The following is a 23443-nucleotide window of genomic DNA, read 5'->3' on the forward strand; positions in this document are numbered from 1 at the left end:
GTTACTTGCGCTTCGCGCTTCTTATCACTAGTTCTAATTGTCTGTCACTTGCTAGTGCTAATAGGTGTTGGCACTCCTGGAGGTCAGTGGGTGCCCCCAGTAAGAACGGGAGACACTCCTGGCTGCCCTCCGTGGGGCCCCTACACCAAACCAAACTGTCCTGGGGTGAAACCCCTCGAGTGCCGCTTAGTCCACCTGTCCGACTGCGTTTTTAAGCTCCACTGGGGAGCCGCAGCGGCTTACGGTGTAGGTGCCCTCGCTGGACGGAGATAGAATAAGAGAAGGCAGCTTACCGGTCTGTAGGCGAGGTGATACTTGTTGCTCCACTAGGATGCCCTGCCGGTTGATTTTCGCTGGCTGGCGGTTCGTCTCCGGTTTGCTAGGAAGCGCTGGCTGGCGAGAATCGCTGGCTGGCAAGGAGGCCACTGCATAGGCTATTTGAAGCCACCAGCAGTGCCAATGCACTATGAGAGCTATGTCTCATTTCCAAAAATAGATGCCTGCCTGGCCATCAAATGATGTAGATGTTGATTCCCATAGAGAACCTAAAATATTTGTCCTGAATGAGTAAATTTATAATACCAATATAATGGTCCGTTATTGGACATTATAAATTTTCCAGCTAACTCATTCTTGGTTGCCTGCGTTTCGCCCTCGTGTGCTAAGTTAGGCTCGTCAGTTGGGACTTAGCACACCACCCAAGACGCAAGGCTAGTGCATACCATGGAGGCCACTGCATAGGCTATTTGAAGCCACCAGCAGTGCCAATGCACTTGCACTTGCACTTGCACTTGCATTGGCACTGCTGGTGGCTTCAAATAGCCTATGCAGTGGCCTCCATGGTATGCCCTAGCCTTGCGTCTTGGGTGGTGTGCTAAGTCCCAACTGACGAGCCTAACTTAGCACACGAGGGCGAAACGCAGGCAACCAAGAATGAGTTAGCTGGAAAATTTATAATGTCCAATAACAGACCATTATATTGGTATTATAGCTAGCTGAAATGTACATGGTTAATGCCTCGCGCTCAACCACACACGAATTCTTGTTAGAAGTCTGACCTTTACGTTCTAGTTCTGGCTCTAACTACACTTGTAACTCAAATTACACACTGTTCACCTGTTCACCTTCTACGATGAAGTCTTTGTTCTATGGTAAGTTCACGGCAGAATCATCAGCCAGACTGGCACACTCGCTACCACACTGAAGAAAATGTTGGAATGGAATGAAGTCTCTCTCCACACATCTCTCACTATTTATAAGGAACAGTAGGTGACACCACGCCAGGGACTTCACCTGAATACACACTTGAGATTGCTATGTGGCGAGTCGTTTGGTTCCCGCGGTGTTCGCACAAATGTTGTATTACGAAAAACACTGCTTATTAACGTCTCAAGACACATCATGTCATTCAGTAAATTATGAGGAATATAACTGTAGTTTTAATTTCTCTAACATCCTTCCAGGAGAGTAGACATGGCTTGTTTTCCTGACGTGTCAAGCTTGATTTTTGCCGCTTTAATTCTTAGCAAGGTGGTAGATGTAGTTCCCCAAATAGCATCCGAGTATCACCATCCTTTATCTGCTATATTCTTTCTCGCTCACTCCCTGTGCCACGCCCGTCTCTGCGAGCTGCACCCACCTAAAACACTCAGCTCGAGTTCACGCCTTTTGTGACTTCCATCCTCTGATGCTACATTATTGCTGTGTTAAATATCAATTTCTCTTACCATGAACGATATGGTTCAATATGTGTAATAAATAACTTTCCAAAACATTATACAGCATGATTCAGCCGCCCCTTCCAATGTAGTTTTATGCAACCCACAATATTCATTCCGTCCTGAAAACATCTGCCCTGCCGGTATGTTCAGACAACACAACCGGATATCTTGATATTTCCTGCCTCACCATGATAGGATGCCATAAGGTTATACTCGTATTAAACACTGGAAGACATGCGTGTGCCATCTAGATCATATGAACCTGACGTACCAGCAAAACACTAAATTGATACTGTGACTGCAGTAAACCTAATACTTGCTATAAGCTGCCCAGTGTGCTGTATGGAACTGTAGTGTAGTTGGTAAAGGCGTGGCGGAGCGGTCTTGCATGTCAGGTGGGAGGTTTGAGTCCGGGGCAAAGATGACAAATTTTTGAAATATTTGTTTAATACTTACCACAGGCAGTGTAAGTTCAATACCCGCTTTCATGCAAATTGTGTGTGAATGAATGTGTTTGTGGCTCTAAGAAGGGCCGATTAGTTACCAGGCCGGACACATACAGACTGGAAATAATAGGAACATGACTGCCCTGACAGTGTTTTATCACAGCAAATGCTCGATGTTATGACCATTTTGGTTTATGCACATTTGGGCCCGGTGTCCAATAGATCGTCTTGCATGCTTTAGCATTCCAGGTTTAATTGCTGGCAGGTGTCTGTGATGACTTGCCGGAGCTGGTCGGGGTTTTCTGGCACTTGAGTGTAAATGGCGTTCTTCAAATGTCCCCACAATAAGAAGTCTAGCAGCGTTAAATCCGGTGATCTGGTGGGCCAAGCAGCAAGGCCTCTTCTTCCTATCAATTTTTCTGGGAGTTCCTCATTCAGATGGTTACGAATGGGCGAAGTCAAATGTGGTGGAGCTCTATCCTGTTGCAACCACATCATCAAACAATCGTGCAGGGGCACATCTTCCAACAGTAGTGGGAGTTCCTGTCGCAGAAAGTGCAGGTAACGTGGGCCCGCCAATGGCCCTCAAAGAAATAAGATCCAGTCAGGCGATCCCCCAAGATTCCACACCAAACATTCACTTCCTGTCGTACTTGATGAGCCGCCTGTCGCGCCCATTTGAGAATTGTCCAGACTCCAATAGTGCATGTTGTGGCGATTGACGTTCCCATTATTGTGGAAACGTGATTCGTCTGAGAACAAGACATGCAATACGAATGCTTCATCTTTGTCCAGCCTGCCTGATAGCCACCGACAGAACTCCATTTGAGCTTCGAAATCCCACCCATGGAGCTCTTGGTGTAGCTCAAGATGGTGTGGCCGAAATTTATGTTCATGCAGTATTTGCCAGATGGACGGCTGGCTGGTGTTAACCTGCCATGCATTCGTCCTTGTACTGATGTGTGGATTATTACGAGCTGCCTCCAGAATGGCCTCTTCTTTTTCACCCGATGTAACGGGCCTATCGCGGACTGGGGGCTGATTGGAAATCATGTCTGTTGTCCTTAGGCGTCTTTCAACACAGCGGAATGCCATAGCAGCTGGTTGTCGCCTGTTGGGATTCCGTTCCAGGTAGAGACATAGTGCCTCGCACGCGTTTTGTCTTGCTTCCCTATAAATGAGGAGCGTGCCAGCATATTCTTCTGTGGAAAATGTGCTGAATGACAGCAGAGATTACAGTACATTTGGGCCCTAACCAGCGGAGTATGCGCAGGGCACAAGATGAATAACAGCATCATTCTACTATTTGAATGTGGCAAACGTGGGCCCGTGTTTAGGTATTCAAACATCATACCAATGCAAACATATTTGAATGATGCAGGATTCAAACCTCCGCTGGCACATTTTGTCAATTACTAGGCGAACGCCTAATTACATCTGCTATGCTACAGTGCTGGAAGCATGCTGGTAGTACGACGAGAGCAGAGTACATACGCCATCCGGTTTGGTACTTTAAGACATTAATTACTGCCCTGTTACCTAGTTTTGTGCATTGATTCCCCCTCTTCGTTACACCCGGTCACGAGGCATGGCACGTTAACATAGTTACATGGTAAAAGGACATTGCTACATGATTTCAAGGCGTCATGGTTTGCGAATGGATGATATTACATTTCGCTGAATATAAACTTATATCTTTTCACTACAAAGAAAAAATACCTCACTTAATGTATGTATAACGAAGTATGGTGCTGAATGTTCGCAAGTCTCACTCCTTCCCCCTTCCGCTACTATCCTCCACGCAAGAAATTCTGTGATCACAAGATGAGCTATTCAAACTTTTAACATATTGTAAAAGGTGTAAAAACGAAAGTCAGCAAGAAATTATTTCAGCGGGATTTCAGTTGAACATGATAGCGTTCATACCAAATCTTTTCAAACTCCGAGGGTCACCCTTCCCTTGTTAGTAAAATTTGTCCCATTCTCATTTTGTGATCCTCTTAACCACATTGAAAATAGTGGACAAATACAGGAAAAGAAACTTAAAATAAATGTTAAGAAAGTACAAACTTAATGAACGTAGGTTTTTGTGGCCCATTGTATTAACATAAAGAAATAAATGTGCTAACTAGATTAAAGCCATTATATATATTTATTTAATAAAGCCTAGCTTTCCGCCAAATTGCATTGGCCTTCATCAGGGCATGTGATGTTTGCCTCGACAGTGAGCAAAGAAATTCTTCGAAGGAATGTGGAAGTCATGACTACTATCCACGGCCTCCCCGCTAACTGGACTCAAGGATCGTCACGTTCTGCTGTGGTGGTTGGGAGAGAAGTTACTTATTCACCGCTCTCTGTCGACAGTTTCTTGAGTGCATCCCGCTGTGCCATGGTGGTATTATACATGTATTTCTGCAGTAAAGGTCTCCATGTATTTGGTAACTTGAAGCCATCTTCCCTGTTGATGTTATTTGGGTACATCTCTATCTCTGTGGCTTCCCTTACAAATAACATTAACAGAGAAGACATCTTCAAGTTATCTAATACATGGAGACCTGTATTGCAGAATACATGCATAACACCACCATGACACAGCGGGACGCACTCAAAAAACTGTCGACAGAGGGCGGTGATTCAGTAACTTCCCTCCCAACCACCACAGCAGAGCGCGACGATCCTTGAGTCCAGTTAGCGAGGAGGCCGTGGATAGTAGGTCATGACTTCCACTTAGAATTTCTTTGCTCACTGTCGGAGGCAGACTTCACATGCCCTGATGAAGGCCAATGAAATTTGGTAGAAAGCTCAGCTTTATTAAATAAATATATATATAGTGGCTTTAATCCAGTTAGCACATTTATTTCTTTATGTTAAAGTACAAACTTGTCAATTTTTGAACTATGCTACAGTATACAAACATAACTGTCTTAAAGACAAGTTGGCAATATAGAACTCTTCATCCAGTAACAGAATAAATTCTTATCCCTCCCGATGTATTCATAGCGTGTTTCCTTTCCTAACCTCCTTCCAGTGTGCTTTGACATTAATAAATGTATAACTGAATAAATCGCATTTTATTTCAGTGAAACTTCAGCTGATCCGCCCATTAACCCTCTTGATTTGGCTGGTATACATCTACATCTTCTGGAAACTTGGTGACCCTTTTCCAATCCTCAGTCCAAAGCAAGGTATACTATCCATTGAGCAAGGTATCAGTCGTATTGGCATTATAGGTGTAACAGTTATGGCCCTCCTGTCTGGCTTTGGTGCTGTGAATTATCCTTATACTTCCATGGCATACTTCATGAGGTAAGATATGTCAGCAAACAACAAATTTACTTAGTTGAAGAATTTAGTACAATGTTTCTCATGATGTTACTTGTTTTTTTAAGGCCAGTTACTCCTTCAGATGTGCAGTCAATAGAGAAGCGTCTCTTGCAGACTATGGATATGATTGTGGCAAAGAAGAAACGAATTGCGCTTGCCAAGAAAGGTCAAATTGGAAATGGTTCAAAAGATGGCTTAGGAAGTTCAGGTATCTGGAGTATGCTCAGGACTGTCACTTCAGTCACCAAAGGAAGTGGTGAAAGTATCCTTTTCATATCAGTCATTCACAGCAAGATGAGTATGACAGTATTATTACAATAAGATGTAAAGTGTAGCCACTCATACATCATCATCATTTTACAGTTCTAGTTTCCCGGGTACTTTTGGTGAGCCTCTTCCATTCTGTCTTATTGAGATACGTTCTGTTGTTAATGACGTCCTCCATTGTCCTTCCCCGATCTCCAATGTCCATCCAATGGGTTCTTGGTCTTCTTACCATCTGTTTTCCTGCCACATGTCTCCAAGTTAACATATGCCGTCCTTGTTGGTTCCATCCTCATTACGTGCCCAAACCATCTCAATATGGACATGCTGACCCAATATAACAATGATGTAACAATCCTGGCTTCCTTCCTAACCACATTCCTTGGTGATGGTGGTGGTGATTATTCTATACTAATATTCTAAAGAGGAAAAATTTGAAAAATTTGTATATTTGTTTGTAACAGACAGACCCCAAAAAATACTGAACCGATTTTAAAATCTACTTCACCTATAGAAAGTTACATTGCCAGTGAGTAACATGGGCTGTATTTTATTTTCAAAACAACTCGAGGGAGGGGGGGGGGGGGGGGGGGCATATAAAAATAATAGGCTAATATAGGCAAAATTGAATTTATCACGTTCAGTTTACAAAGTATACATTTATTATTCCCCTATTCAACACCTACTGTACCACGCTTTATGGTTAAATAATCATAAAAGATTGAAAAGTTGTGGACATGTTTCGCCCTACTTTGTAAACTGAATGTGATAACTGTTGTCAATACGGACCAAAAAATGAGACTAATGACTTGTAATAAAATTGAATTTGTCATACAAGGACGAGACAAAGCTCATTTTAAGCCTCTTGATGCAAAGAACAAAACCATGTTTTAAGGCCCTAAAACCAACCGTTATGGAGATATTGGCACCACACTGATAAAGAAATGAACTGCCGTAACCATGGCAATGTCAGCTCCAGTATTCTTACATCAGCGAGATTATCTACAGTAGACTATATCACCAAAGCCTAACATGTTACAGACATGAAAATTGGTATTTGGAATCCCCTTTTTTTTTTTTTTTTGCACCGACACAGATAGGTCTTATGGCGACGATGGGACAGGAAAGGCCTAGGAGTTGGAAGGAAGTGGCCGTGGCCTTAATTAAGGTACAGCCCCAGCATTTGCCTGGTGTGAAAATGGGAAACCACGGAAAACCATCTTCAGGGCTGCCGATCGTGGGGCTCGAACCCACGATCTCCCGGATGCAAGCTCACAGCCGCGCACCTCTACGCGCATGGTCAACTTGCCCGGTCCTTTCAAAATAAAAGAACACAAATTTTTGTTTTCAGAAAATTCACTTAAGGGGTGAGGGGGAGAGGGGTGAAAAGAAGTGAGGAAGGAGTTGAATTTTTTTTATGAAACTGAAGATGTTACTGACGTTAAAACTGGTACTTGGAATCTCTTTTAAAAATAAATGAACACAATTTTTTTGGAAAATCCACTTAAGAGGGTGAAATAATAAAAAAAAGGAGGTGAATTTTCAAAATGATTTTCTTCTTCTTCTACCAATTTTCCCACACCTGTGCGGTTGCAGGTGCGAACTGTGTCGCACATGTGAATTTGACCCTGTTTTACGGCTGATGCCCTTCCTGATAGCAACCCCGTGTGTAGGGATGTAATTACTATTGCATGTTCCTGTTGTGCTTGGTGATGTGGTGTGTTCAGTGAATATGAAGAGGAGAGTGTTGGGACAAACACAAACAACCTGTCCCCGAGCCAGATGAATTAATCACACTCGATTAAAATCCCCGACCCAGCCCGAAATCAAACCCGGAACCCTGTTAACCGAAGGCCTCAACACTGACCACTCAGCCAAGGAGTGGGGAAGATTTTAAAATGAGTATATCTACAGTATATCTCATAATGATATGTTACAGACGTGAAAATTGGTATTTTAAATCCCCTTAAAAAGAAGAAACAGGTAATTTTTGTTTTTGGAAAATCACCTTAAGCTGGAGATCAAAAATAAGTGAAGGAGTTGAATTCTCTTTAAGAGGATACTTATATCTCAAAAACTAAGATGTTACAGATGTGAAAATCGGTATTTGAATCTCGTTAGAAAGAAAGAAACCCCCTTTTTTTTTTTTTTTTTTCCGACTTAAAAGAGGACCATTTCTCACATGTAGAGTTCCATGTCGCATATTCCAGATTTAGCTCTCCCAGTAGCCTGGTCATTTTGCCCCAAAAGGCATTGCCACAAATGTGGTTTACAAAGGGGTTCCGGAGTAAATGAAATGCAATTTTTCCATGAGTTTTTACACTTTAGAGATTTTCAGATAATATCTTAATGCAGTACCGAGGAACAATTCATTTTGATCAACTTACCAAATCCTCGTGAGCGAAGCTATGGGTAACTGCTAGTAATACATATACACATACATTGGTAACAGAAAAAAGTTATAATTCAGACAGCTTAAGAAGGTAGAGGTTTTGTGATATTTTTGTTGGTTGTTGCATAAGTGAGTATATCTAGTCAAAGACAGGGGAACAACAGTGACAGGTCATTATGGGTGTAGATACGTGGACATTCACAGCCCAAATCAAGCAATCAGAAGGAACACACAATTGCAAATCAAGTCCTATAAAGGAAGACGGAAACATTGAAAGGAACATATAATAAGATAAACACAGTGATAGCGATAGAAAGAAGAGACAAGGACAATCTCCTGATCTACATACACTGCTGTCTCTCCTCATCGACTCCAAAAACAAAAAAATTAATTAGTGGGACGTAGAAACAATAACATTACTCTCTCTCCTCATCAGTCCTAGTTCTTCTTCATCCGTTTCTTCTCAGGCCCCGACAAACTTGTTTCTGCTTCCCAGCTTCATCAGGATGGTGGGCTTCAGTACTCATGAAGGGGCTATCTTGACAATTCTTCTTTCTTGATGTGGGAAGTAAAGGATAAAAAGAAAGCTGGATAAACCCAGGAAAAGGGAAAAGACAAAGATAAGATGAATTTTTCTTGGCAATCATGTTTGCTACATCATCCTGTTGATGACTGTTCTGAAAAGAGCTGTTGAGGAAAGGACATACCACTGATATACGGTATGTTTCCCAGCCATGAAATTCTTCTTCTGCCTGGGCTGTGTCTTCTACATATCTTTCTCTACAGGATGAGATGGAATAGGCCATACTTCTCAGGGTGGTGCATGACATTACCAAAGTAGGCAAGTGTTTGGGTTTGATGGTATTGATAATATGCCACCCTTTTCTCCTATGTATCAGAATGTCTTTGTTACTTACGCGATCTACCCAGTCAATCCGGAGCATATGGCAGTAGCACCCATTCTTGAATGCCTCAAGTCCTTCTTTTAAAGGAGCTTCTGTCACTGTCCATGATTCTGATCCGTAAAGAGGGACCGAAAAGACTTAGCAATGGAAAAGACATACTCTCAGGTCCAGGTTGAGGACTCTTTGGAGCTTGAAGAATGCTTCTTACATTCTCAGTGCAGCACTTAATTTTCAGGGAGTTGTCCTAGTCATCACTGACTTAAGATCCAAGGTAAGTCACCTTTACACCTCTTTGAAGAGGTCTTTCTGCCACCGGCTGCTTGGTCATGATCATGTATTTGGCCTTGTTGACATTCAGCTTCAACCTGAACTTCTTGCGCGCCATTACAACACAATCCAGCAGCCTCTGTAGTCCTCCTGGTTATCAGCGATCAACGTGGTCAATTCTTCATACCAGCCTGCCCAGTGACCATGATCGTTAAGGTATCAAATCATTAAGGTCTGGTATCATGATTAGCTGGTTCAAGTACCATCGGTGGGGGGGGGGGGGAAGAATTTCACCATCAGAGTATTGGCCAGCAGGGTAGGACAGATGATGGTGTACAATTTCTAATTACTGTATTGCATGCCAAAAGCCTGGGTTCAATTCCAAACAACCTTTGTCTCACACTCCTTTTTATTTTGACCTCTTCTGTCATGCGATCCCCGACTCTGACATTGGGGCTCTGTTGCTGGTAGAGATGGGCTATAAATCCTACATCCTTCTCCTCTATCCCATGATTTTTAGGACTTCGGTCATCATCTCATGCTGGACTTTGTTAAATTCCTATTCAGTGTCAATGAAACAGGGAAAGACATTGCTGTTTAACATCACAGCAACACTCCACAAGGACCTGACTGCTAAAGAGAGCCTCTCATATTCCAAGCCCATTCCTAAAACCAAATTGGGAGTCGGGCTGATGCCTTCTTGTATCCACCCATAGATCCTGGTGTGACAGATACAAAGGAGAAGCTTCAGTATGTGACTCATTAAGCTGATGGTACAATAGTCACTGTTCTCTTTCACACTCCATTTCATTGGCAGAGTGACAAAGGTTGACTTCAACTAGTCAGATGGAATATGATCGCTATTATACACTTCATTAAATAAGCAGCACAGGAGTGGGGGCTAGCAACTTCAGCACTTCCGTGTAAATTTGATCAGGGCCCAAAGTTTTACCCTTCTTTGCTTTCACAATTGCCTTCTGCAGTTTGAACTTTGGTGATCCTAGAACCTCTTGCTTGCATCGTGGATACCATAATCACCCAATCTTGTGTCCTTGAAGAACTCCTCCATATAATCTTTCCATACTTGTAGCTGTTGGTCTGTGTCTGTTATGGGGTTTCCATCGTGATCTACAAGCTCACCAGGCTCTCCTGTAACCTCTGGAAGGTATCATGTTGCTTTGGGTAGTTCTCGATTTTGGCACAATCTGCGTTCAGCCTTTGCCTGCCGTATCTTCTGCATTATTTCTCAGATTCAGGTGGTAAGAGACTAGGGACATAGAACGATCACAAAAGGAGAAAAAGAACCCAACGGGTCAATATAAGTAATGGAAAGGAACTGAAATTATGTCATGAGAGAGACATTGAAAAGAGCACGTAAGACTTCTTTACATACTGCTGTCTTCATAAAGGGACTCGTCAACCTAAGTTCTGCTTATTCTATTTCTTCTCAGCTTCTGATAATCTATTTCTGTTTTCCAACATCGTCAAGTGTGAGCATCCTCATCTCCGCCATAAGGGGCCTTTTTCGAAAGAATTTTGGTCTTCATGTTGGAAGAAGGAAATTAAGGAAAAGAAAAATAGGTTTATATAGGTGGTAAAAAACAAGAAACTGACACAAAAGAAGAAGAACCTTGTAGTTCAAATATCTCTAATATAGAAAATCTTCTGTAATAAAAAATGGAAAAATATTTTTTTATTTGACAAAAATAGAAAAATATTTGCTAAAATGTTCAAAATATTTTCTTTCCAATACCATGTAACCAGTGGGGTTCTGTGAGGCAAATGAATGCCAGGTACGCTCCAATCACACCTCCTTACTTGTTGAAAGTTTCTTGGGCATTGCAGTGCACAATGAATGCCATCTTCAAATTATCCTTATGATATCTCTACCAATTGTCCTGGAAGAGAGCCCAATGTTGTGAAAATGATCATTATATGTTATACCAAATTCAGTCTAGGATTCTTCAAAAGTGATATGTCAGTAACACCTCATTGTCTACCAGTTCACCTTCTAAAATTGCAGATACTTGACGCATTATTTTTAAATCCTGTTCTGTTTTTCACAAATGAATTTGAATTTTTCTTTTAAAGTTTCCATTTTTGACCCTGCGAGCATATTTCCTTTTCTCTTAGTATGATCTGCTTCTTTAAGAGACCCTGTCGAGAGATTTGTTGTGCTTCTAGGTTTTTTTTTGATGGAAATGCACAAGATACTTACCGGTTCTTGAATAGATTCTTGGTCCTATGTATCATGTCATCCTGTATTCCAATTTTCTTCAGTGTTTCCCACACCTTCTCTCGGTTCACAGCATCAAATGCTTTCTTGATCTTTAGAAAGGCTAATCACAAGTCTCAGGGGTGTTCATAGGACTTTTCTATTAATTGACGAAGGGTAAATATTAAAATATCTCCCCTTCGTGAATCCATATTGTTCTTCAAAGAGGTTTCTTCAATGAGGGATCTGATTTTACCCTCAATAATTCTTAAGTTTACCAACTTGAGATGTTAAAGTGATACCTCTGTATTTAAAACATTTATTTCTATTTCCTTTCTTGAAAATTGGTATAATGATGCCTATTTTCTAATCAGTTTGTATCTCCCTTTCTTTCCAGATCTTGTGAAGGAGTCTGTAGATCCAATGTTTTCCAGTAACACCCATAGCTTTGATCATTTCTCCATTAATTTCATCGGCACCAGCTGATTTTTCGGTTTTGATGTATTTCCAGGCATAGTCCGCATCATTCCATATTAAGTCCGACTCGTCAGAGACAGATGGATGTGAGACAGTACTCCGTTCTTGCATAGGCTGTATATAATTCACTTTAGCAATTCATCAAAATAAATCTTCCAAGTTTCTGTGATCTTATCATCATCAGTGATCAGATATTCATTATCATGTTTTAAGATGTAACTGAGGATGATCCATCGTGGATTGAAACATGTACTACTTATAAAATATGACTGTAATTTCCATTTATAATTAAGTGGATAGTCTAGATATATTGAAAAGGTCGACCAATTAAAATAATTTCTTGTAAAGGAAGATTTTAATGTTAAAAGTCTAATCCATCAACGACAGGTTCAACAACTAACCTAAAATAGTTCATGCTTTGAGCATGCATGCGTACATATGGTCTTGAAGTAGTTAGGTAACCAAAACTGAGTACTGACTGATGTGAGGCTGTTATCTTTACTTTTATAAGATCAGGCCCGGAGGACCATGTGCCAGTACAGGCAGTCTCCTCCATTGGTTTGTTGTCGCCACTCAGTCAGGTCAGTCCTAATCTGGAGCAGGTCCCTGTGAAGCTCATTTTCACCCATTGAACCTCATTCATGGCCTGCTGGGGCCTGTTCCACAAAAGTATGGTCTTGTACATTACAAGTAAATTCTCTAGTAACTTGTACAAATACCAGAGTTTCTGTTCCACAAAAGAATTCTCTACAGTTGTACTTTACTACTCCATACTTACAAATTACTAGTGAATTTTTATAGGCGTGTTCCACAAAAGTACTAGTACTTGTAACTTACTAGCGAATTGAGAAGAATTCTCTACCAGTGAAAGGACAATAATATATAAATGTACTAGTGCTATTTAAATACGCTTATTTTGGATACATTTTGATAAATATGTGGTCTAGCAGTAGTGATAGTGATGGTGATGAAAATGAAAACTATCGTCTGTACAGGGAAAGAATAAACTTCCAGTTTAACACTGTATTTGAATAAAATGAACGTTTTAGGTTAAGCACAGTACAAGTGGAAGAACTTTTGATATATATTGGCTATAGCTTAAAATATCCTACGAACAGAAATAAATCTCCCTCTGCTAAACAACATTTACTAACAACATTACATTGGCTTGGAATGGCAAAATCTTCGGTCTGTGGTAGCTGCAATAAATGATATAAAATTTCCTCAAATTGTTTGTTGGCCTGAAAATACTGAAAAAAACATATTCCAAGAAGGACATTCCTGGAATCATTAATGAGCAGAATATCTCTTACATACGTCCAACTTTTCCCCTCAAAAGCTCCATGAGCTTTTCCCAAGTCAAATATTTCCATCCAACCATTTATTTTGTCTTGTTTTTTCAGACTCTCGCTGAATCCACCGAAACAAATATCTTTCCTACCTTCTATTTCCTTCAAAATGAATAACTTTGTTTCTCTTGACATCATTTTAACAATTCATGCAGAGTTTGCAATTTCGTAACAATTAAGTTTGGCGGCCGAATATCGATATTAGCGGCATCTGATTCCTAATGACAGACCAAGGTAGGTATGTTAGACTCTCGTAGAACATACGCGAGGATCGCGGAAGAACAGAATGGGTGATAACGGAGTAATTTCCTATCATCAAAGAAATAAACTGAAAAATAACATCGTAGCATTAAAAAATTCACAGGAATATTAGTTCTTTCAATCTTTGCTGCATAAGTTACAGTAAAATACGATATTACGATAAATGAGGCAAGCATAACCTAATTCAACGAATGGAATACGAAGATAAACAGCTGATTCATGCTATGACGTAGTATGTTTATTGATATGTCGTCACTTGTAAAACTTGTAACAATTCACTGGTAATATACAAGAGACTATCAATCTTTTGTGGAACAGAAATGTACAACTCCATACATTACAAGAACCCACACTAGTAACTTGTAATGTACAAGACCATACTTTTGTGGAATAGGCCCCTGAGGAAGTCTCCTTCCCCCGGGGATGAAATCCATCAGTATAACTGGCCATCAGTGGTTGCTCATCTATGTGACATGATCAGCCCATGATGTTCTTATCATTGTAGAAGTTCTCTAGCTTGTGTTTATATCAGATTCATCACTCACCATGTTCTGCACTGGGTCATAGATCCTCCATAAGACTTTTCTCTTGAAGATAATTAGTTCATTGAGATCTAACTTCCATACACTCCAAGTCTTACATTTGTACTGTACAACCAGTTTAATGAACTTTCCGTACTGTTGTATCTTAAACTGTCTTAATAGACTTCTTTATTGAAGAAGTTTGGTGAGATTGTAATGATGCCAGTTTCCAGCTTCAGTCCATGCATTGATCTCTCCCTCGTGCACTACGTGTCCTCTATAAATATGGCTCTCGGGTATTTGAACTCGTAAACTCTCTTATGTGATCTGTTCCCAGCTCTAAACATCTGTAACTCTCTTCCCACTCCTACTTGCCAGTGGCTCAGTGAAACGTACTCTATCTTAGGTTCATGGACTAGCAGACTGAACTCATTCACCATGGTCTCCAGTGCCTCTCTCATGTGTATCAGCTCCTCCCTGGATTTTGTCAATAGGTCTATATCATCATCATAGATGAGATGTGTGATGTTTTCTCCTTGAATATTGATGGTGTTGAACTGTTGCAGAATGTTTCACACATGATCTTTTTGAGTGCAAGATTGAAGAGAATGAGGTGTAATCTGTCACCTTGCTTCAATCTTGTGACAATGTCAGAATTTTTGTGTCCTTCTCAACTAGACTAACACCAATTTAACAAGCTTCCTCACTACTCCAGGCTCACTGGGGCTTTTCAACATGATCTCTCTGTGTATATGGTCATAGGTAGAGATACATGAAAATAGTTCTATTTTTTAGTAAAATTTGTTTTGTTTTTTAATATGATTTCATCGTTATAGGAAACATGATGGAGTTATTGCATGTTAACCAATCTCATATCTACTACAAAATACAGTGAAACTCTTGTTAAGAAGTTTTTCAAGGGACTGCAAAAAAAAAAAAAAAAAAAAAACCTTTTTAAGCAGGAAACTTCTTAAAAGGGGTAATGCCCAAAAACTTATTCTGTACTTTGAAATACATGTGAAACACACAGCCAACAGATTTCCTTGTTTGTGAACAATACCGAAATAGGCCGATATATAAGAGCTGCTAACAGAAAGCCACAATATAAAAATTCGATTATCATGACAATATTTTTAGAGATAAAGTAAGTTAAAATAATTGAACATTATTATAAATATATTTGATAAGAGAAGGGAACATATTAAGTTATATAAAAACCTTGCAAGGTTTGCTTATTTTAGCAGGCAGAACCATTTCCTTCCGCGCTTCCCTTTCCTCCGCACTTACACTCTCTGCTTCGCCACAAATTGTTTTGTAAGCGATGCCGGCTTGATTTTTAAAGCGGTCCAGCCACCCGTTCGACGTGGTAAAAGGTACCCTTAATTTGCATGCGGCTTTCTCCTGCACAATAGTCCCACTGAAAAGTATGTTTAAACTTTGCTGCTGTTTAAACCATATTAGCAGAGCTTGTTCTATTTCATCGTACTTTTCAGATTTAACTTCCTTACAATTTGCTGAAGTATTCCCTGCAGAAGCAGAGATCTCCTCTTTCTTCGCGATAATACCGTTCAAAGTAGACGGCGGCATCCCCAGCTCCTTTGCCAGAGCAACACGAGAAAGTGTGATGACTCCACCTTCCTTATAATCTCCACTTTCTCTTTTATTGTTAGTGCCTTTCGCTTGATCTCTTTCCTCTGAGTTCCGCTCATTTTCACTTAAAAAGTTTGTACGTTGATATTACAAGTACAACTAACTTCACCGACTCCTATTCATACTAATTACGACGCTACACTATGCTTGGCAATCTGTAGCTTAGGCTTACTAGACACAAAGACAAGGCGTGTACTACAGTTTGTTAGCATGTGCTTTCTATCTTCCTCACACCCCTGACACCTGCTTCGAGGATAACGGCAGCAAATGGGAAATCTAGCAACTTATTCTTAGAGATTCTTAACTAGGTCAAATATTTCCCACAATTGCACGATCAAATTCTTTGTGAAAGGCCGGGGCACCGCACTTATCACTTGACTCACGTGCAGATTGGTCTGCTCGTCATTCATGAAAATACTCATGTAACTCAAAATATCTTGCTTATTTTCTATTTGAACGTTCATACCTGAATTCTCTGTAAATGGTGGAACGGGTGGACAATAACTAGGATGATATGTCACAGGCACTTCGCTTTTCTCTATAGGACTATCGGATTCAGGAATCGGAATATCCTCGTCACTCTCACCTTCACTATCTGAGTCTATTTCAGGAATAATTTTATCACCAGAATAATCATTGTGAACAATATCTAATAATTAATCTTCCGTAAGAAACATTGTTTTATAAGCCATTATACTACACTCGGTATGAACGACACGCACTGCATTGGAATCTCAAGTACCGTCTTGACACGCGAGGAAGTGTTGAGATATTCCCACTAAAACAGCTAAGATAAACATGAGCCCACTCAACGTGAGGGTTATCTCAAAAACGTCAACCAACATCCTGCTACAACCAGTAACGCTGACTAAGGTGTAAGAATGCATAGATGACGAATATAAACAGCATTGCTTCGCGCGGAACATTAAACGTCTTACGCCGTCCACGGCCCGAGGCATAGGAGCAAGCTTAAACGTCTTACGCCGTCCGCGATCTGCAATGAGTTAAGAAAATTAATGACTTTCAGACCAGATCAAATAAAATCGGACACTCACGCATGATAAGTACTGGAAAACATCAAAATATAACTACCAGGTTAGCCAACATAACGACTAAAGGAACGCAGATGGGAAGCGGTTGGGACCCTACCCGGGCAGTTAGAAGGTATTGCATTGCCGGGAAAACAAAAGTAACGGTGATTCCCATTAAATATTACATTTACTAAAATGATAAAGACTGGAAAATAACATTACAAACGGGGCCATCAATAATTCAAGTTAAAGTTCAAAATCAAATCAAAATCTCTTTATTTGCAAATGAGGTGTCTACCTCGGTGGCAAATGGTACACTAAAATACATTATTGTCAAGCACTAAATATTAAATTAACAAGAGAAGAAAATTTTCCTATAATACAATATTATACAATTTACGCTAACAATGTTTTCTATTGAACACACAGCTCGTCCTTAATAAATTTATATTGTTTACAAAATTCTACTTATAATATCTCCTGTACTACTTACAAATATAGTCAACTGATATACAGTATGTGGAATTACTTCAAATGATACTATACAACTGGTATAAGATTAATATTTACATTGCATTTATTTATTTACTTTTTTTTTTTTTACCCGTTCTGGATCCTAAGTAGCATAACGACCTGCTGCGTCTTAACCAGAGCCCCTTTTGCCACCACTTTTCAGAGTTCCTGAAGGGCCTTCACAGGTACCGTAGCGGTCCCAGGGCCCTCGAAGTCCCCACTGTACTTCACCAATACAGGCAGTCCCCTACTTTGGCTGTCCAAACTCCTTAGACCAGGGGATGGAATTAATTTATTCGCACACATTTTTTTTTTTTTTTACAATAACCTGCACTGGTTGAATGCCCTCTAACACTTTATTTATTTTCTCTGTTGCTGTTTATTCTCTTCTTGAATATCTGTACAGATTTTGGAAAAGGATCAAACACTACCCCTGGTAAACTATTCCACTCCTTCACACCCTTCCCAATGAATGAAAATTTACCCCAATCGCTTCTGCTAAAATTCCTTCTAATTTTATATTTGTGGTCAGTCCTGCCGATATAATTATTTTCCAACTGAAGCCTCTCACGGATATCTCCCCATGCTTCTTCTCCTGTATAGGCTCTATATAATCCTGTAAGTCTAGTTTTCTCCCTTCTCTTACTTAAAGTTTCCCACCCAAGTTCCTTTATTATTTCTGATACACTACTCATTCTCCTGAAATCCCCTGTTACAAATCTTGCTGCTTTCCTCTGCACACTATCTATTTCTTTTATTAGGTATTCTTGGTGAGGATCCCAAACACTGTTTGCATATTCCAATAATGGACGAACCATACTCAAGTAACTTTTTTCTTTTAGTTCTTTGTTGCATCCTTTAAGTAGCCTCATTATGACATGTAACGATCTGTATGCTTTCCCAACAATGTCATCAATATGACCCTTCCAGTGCAAATTACTTTCAAATCTCACACCTAAGTATTTGCACTTGTCATCTTTTGGGATAACTACCTCATCCAAAGTATATTCAAATTCAGTTTTAAAGCTCCTGTTTGTAAAAGTTGTAACAGTTGATTTGCCTCCATTAACCTTCATATTATTTTCTTCAACCCATTGTTGGATACTTTCAAGGTCCCTTTGTAATTCTGAACAATACTCAATGTTGTTTATTTCCCTATAAACAATTATGTCATCTGCATACCATCTTATTTTTGATGTTATATTGTTCCCTAAATCATTTGCGTATATTAAGAAAAGTAACGGACCGGTTATACTACCCTGTGCAATTCCCTTCCAAACTTTCTCTTCCTGAGATACATTATTTCCTACTTTGACTTTCTGAACCCTTGAATTTAGAAATGTTTTTTATCCAACATGTAATCCTTACGTCCAATCCTATTCCCTCCAATTTCTTTAATAATATTCCATGTTCCACTCTATCAAAGGCTTTGGAAAGATCTATGGCTATGCAATCTAACTGACCTCCTGAATCCAACTGATCTGATATGTCCTGCTGAAATCCCACCAGTTGTGCCTCACAAGAAAATTTCTTTCTAAATCCATACTGGCTCCTCATGAACCAATTTTTATCATCACATATCCCTCTGATGTACTTCGATATTAAACTCTCAGGAATTTTACAAACTATACTGGTCAGGCTGATTGGTCTGTAGTTCTCTGGTTTCCTTTTATCACCCTTTCCTTTATAAATTGGTATTATTATAGATTCCTTCCATTCCTTTGGTATTACACTATTATTTATGACATAGTCAAAGAGAAATTTTAAATAAGGCACTATGTACCACCCCATTGTCTTTAATACCTCCCCAGTAATTTGATCACTTCCTGCTGCTTTTCCTTGCTGAAGCAGTTGGATTTCTCTGAAAATATCTTCATTTGTGAATGAGAAGCTTCTTGTTTCCCTCTGTCTCTCTCCCTCTCTATCTTCTGTTTCGGTTTCCAACTCTTGATAATCATCTACTGAATCTCTAAATTCCCTACTAAATAGGTTTGCTTTCTCAGTATCTGTTAAATAGTGTTCACCCCCTTCTCCCACCATTGTAGGAATTTGGATTCCTTTTCCTTTTTGATTCCTGATATATGAATACAGCTTTTTCCATTTTCCATTACCCTCTTGAAGTATGCCATTCATATAATTCTCTTTTGCTTCCTTTTTCACTCTATTCAGTTCCCTCATTAGCTGTTTTCTACTTTCTCTACTCTCCCTACCCTCTTTGATTTTCCTGTTTACTATTCTACATTTTCTTTTTAATTTTCTTATTTCCCTTGTATAATAAACAGGGTCTGAGGTCATTTTACCCTTCTTAACAGGTACAAATCTCTTCTCTCCTTCCCAAATGATTCCTTTAAATTTAGCCCAAAGTGTATCCACGTTACTCCCTTCACTTATCCAACAACTGAATTGTGATTTAAGGTAAGTCCCAAATTCATCAACTTTAGTTTTTCTGTACAATTTCTTGTCTTGTGTAACCCTCTTATTAAGCCTTTTTGGTACGAGTCCTACATCCATTATTACAGCCTTATGGTCTCCTATTCCTTCAATTACCTCAGTTTTATCAACAATTTCCCATGGTTTAACCAAGAATACATCTAGTAAGTTATTGAGACGAGTCGGTTCTTGTACTACTTGTGTAAATCCTCCCTCCCAAATTAACTTATTTGCCACTTTCTGTTCATGGGCTTCACTTGCAGCTCCGTTCCATTCAACTTCAGGCAAATTTAGATCTCTCCCAATTATTACCATATCATTATTATTGTTTTTACGAGTATAATCTATTATTTTCTCAAAGATTTCCATGTCTCTTTCCTCTCTTCCAGGCCTGTATGTTCCTATAATTCCCACCTCCTTCATATTATCACAAACTAATTTTATCCCTAATATTTCATCCCTTTCATCGGTAAACCATTCATGTGAACAGTAAGTTTCCTTCACCAGAATAAACACACCCCCTCCCTTTTTATCTCCTCGGTCTCTACGATAGACTGTGTACCCTTCTGGAAATACTTCTCTATTACCCACCCCTTCTTTCAACCACGATTCCACTCCTATCACCACATCAGTCTCATAAGATTCCATCAATGTACCGAATTTTAATTGTTTATTTACTACACTTTGACAGTTTACCAAGAGCAATCTCAGACCCCCTTCCTCCCTAAAACTTAACTGTTGCAATTGGGTAACTTGAAATTCCTTACTATCCTGAGTTTCTTTTTCTAGTTGACTGAGCCAGCTTGAAGTACAGCTGGCTCTTTCTACTAGTTTTCCTGGTCAGTATTATAACTCAAGGGAGTTGCCTGTTTTACAGTACATATCTTAAGATTAATAAAATCTAGAACAATATTTGCTATCTTTCGTTTACCTGAACTGTTTAGATGGAGGCCATGTTTTGTATAACAGTATCTCTCAAAACTGCTGCATTCAATAACCTGAGTATTCCGAAAATGTTTACAAATTTTAACAATATCTGTATTGACCTTGTCCACTTCAGTGTTCACACACGAGTCTCTACTCAAATCATGCCTGTGGGGCACGTTCACTACAAAAACGTTAGTGTGGGTCAGCTTCCCTAGTGTATGTTTAAGTTGTGATCTTACATTCTTGGCGTCGTCGTGAGCTATGTCGTTCGTCCCACCGATGATAAGCACTGCATCGCTGCTCCGGAAGTTCCTAGTTGCTGCTTCTACGTTTTCCACAACACTGCTGATAGAAGCTCCTGGATATATTTCTCCGGTTGCTGCTATATTCTCGTCGTTAATCACTCCCGCAATTCCCCTTCCTTGGCTATCACCAAACACAGTTACCTTCGCTGATTTAGGCCTAACTGGGTCTTGAATCTGAATTCTAGGCCTAAATTTTAAACTCGGCGCGGCAACGGCAGCGGATCGCGATGATTTGGTTTCACGCGCACGATCACTTTCTTCCAGAATTAAATTATTTAGGGCAGAAAACCTATTTCTGATGTTTATTTCCGGAAATTCAGTTGTAGATTTCTTCTTAGCCGGCCATCCACGAACTACTTGACACCACGTGCTCGAGTTTGTTACTTGTACCGGTATATCACTCGAAGAATGGTCAGTCCCAAATTCTAGCGATCGCAGTCTTTCTTGTAATTCTTGATTTTCAACTTTAAGAGTCTCATTGTCCTTTTTTAGAATGTTTATAATTTCGAATGCACTTTTATATTCCTCATCGACTGTTTTCGGTGCTTCTTCAACGCCGTCCCCAACAACAACATTCCGAACACACTGCTCACAAATCCAGTCAATATTTTCATTAGTTTTTACGTCTCTGGGGCAATTTCCGCACTTATAATGCCACCATCGATCACATGAATCACACAACATTCCATTTTTCACTAATCTTCGACATTTTCCGCACTTTTTGTCACATTTTACGGTTAATTTACTCGGAGAATAAAACACTACGTCGTCATTACCGGGCGCCATTTTGAAAAAAAAAATTTCACAGCAAATTTAAAGAGAGGCATCATGCCAAGAGTACAAGCTTCACGGCAGTGAGTTTTAAATAATATACAGAAATACTGTAGCCAAATACGTTTAAAAGAAGGAACACACATTAACAAACCACACCTGCATGTTAAGACATAAATAAGGAACAGAAGGAGTGTAAATAATTAAAATATTCAGCCAGAGCCTGCTCAGGAAGCAACCTTTTCTAAATCACCTCAGAATAAGGGGCTTATCTGAACGGGAGTATGCTAAGATGAAACAGCACTACTAGAGGCAAAACCGAGGGAAATTAAAATTTACATATTTTTCACAATTAAAACAAAAAAAAGGGGAATGAAAATGTACATAATTACTACACAGTAGGGTGTCCCTTATTTTTCAAAGTTTTAATTTTACAATGCATAGGTTATTGTTTTATTCATTTTGGCCTAAAACACCCGAAAACATTTTTTATTTCCTTATTTGGAACAGTGCAACCCGTGCCGACTCGCATGCAAACATGTCTATACAAGTTGCGTCACAAGAGTGGCGCGCTCTCATTGTTATTGTCACTTAGTTTTTGCTTATCGGGTAGCTAGCACGGATTTTTCTGTATCGAAGTTGTCAGTGGAACTAAGGAGCAATTAAAAAAGAGTTTTCTTGGTTGGTAAAGTAAATCACCAAATAACAGGCGCAAAATTACTATCTAATCATCAAGTTCTCGCAGTTCTATTTTTCAACATATGTGAGGTTAAGTTGACTGTTAGTGAAAGCGCAACTTTTGTCATTCGGGAGTGCAATATATTCTGGGAAAAGGCTAGAATACCTACCAGAGCTGTGCCTAATTGTGTTAAGAAGTTCGCGGATCTTTATCAGGTCTGGCGAGAACTGCAAAAAAATAGCAAGAAGATTCAGGATTTACATAAACGCCGAGAAGAGAACTTTGAACTTGAATTAGATAATTTATTCGATATTGCACATGCTGATGCTCTTGAAAGAATAAAAATTGGGTGTTGACAAAAAGGTGGCTGATATTGAAAAAAGGGGCCAGACTGAGAAAACTCGCAGAAGATAAAAAGAGACTAAAGCAAATGCCTTCCGCGAGCTTATTGGAATCTGCAACTTTTAATACACATGAAGACGTAGAAGAACAATCCACAAGCTCTGAAGAAAGCCTGGAAGAATCTCTGCCATCCACATCTCAATCTGTAAGTTCTTTAGCTACGTCGACAAGAAGAGGAAGAAAAGATTTTATCACATCTAAATTAGTTGCAACTTTAGAAAGATGTCAACTAAGCATCAGAGATTCTGTTTATATAATTCAGTCTGTAGTTGAAGCACTTGGTCTTAGTTTTGACAATTACCTGATCAACAAATCTTCTATTCAACGCATTCGAACACAAATGAGAAAAGATAGAGCGTGATCCATTAAACCGATTTTCAGAATAACATGCCAGAAGTAGTTACTGTTCATTGGGATGGAAAATTGTTACCTGCTCTAGACATAAGAAGTTCTAAAGAAGAACGCCTACCAATTATTATTTCATATGACGAGGAAGAACAACTTCTTGCTGTGCCGAATTTAGACAACTCTTCCGGTCAAGAGCAAGCAAAAGCAGTGTCAAATGCCCTTCATGACTGGAACCTGGATGATAA

General features: G+C 39.6%; 1 protein-coding gene across 2 annotated transcripts in view; it reads left to right on the top strand.

Moving 5' to 3' along the window:
* The window catches only part of GPHR (golgi pH regulator), a 112421-nt gene that overhangs the window by 36890 nt on the left and 52088 nt on the right, over positions 1 to 23443 (top strand). For both annotated transcript variants that reach the window (XM_067151764.2, XM_067151765.2), the window contains exons 4-5: positions 5248 to 5473; positions 5557 to 5753. In XM_067151764.2, coding sequence (XP_067007865.2) covers positions 5248 to 5473; positions 5557 to 5753 — 423 coding nt within the window. The remainder of the gene's footprint in view (positions 1 to 5247; positions 5474 to 5556; positions 5754 to 23443) is intronic.

This window comes from Anabrus simplex, chromosome 7, assembly GCF_040414725.1.
Source record: "Anabrus simplex isolate iqAnaSimp1 chromosome 7, ASM4041472v1, whole genome shotgun sequence".
Classification (NCBI taxonomy): domain Eukaryota; kingdom Metazoa; phylum Arthropoda; class Insecta; order Orthoptera; family Tettigoniidae; genus Anabrus; species Anabrus simplex.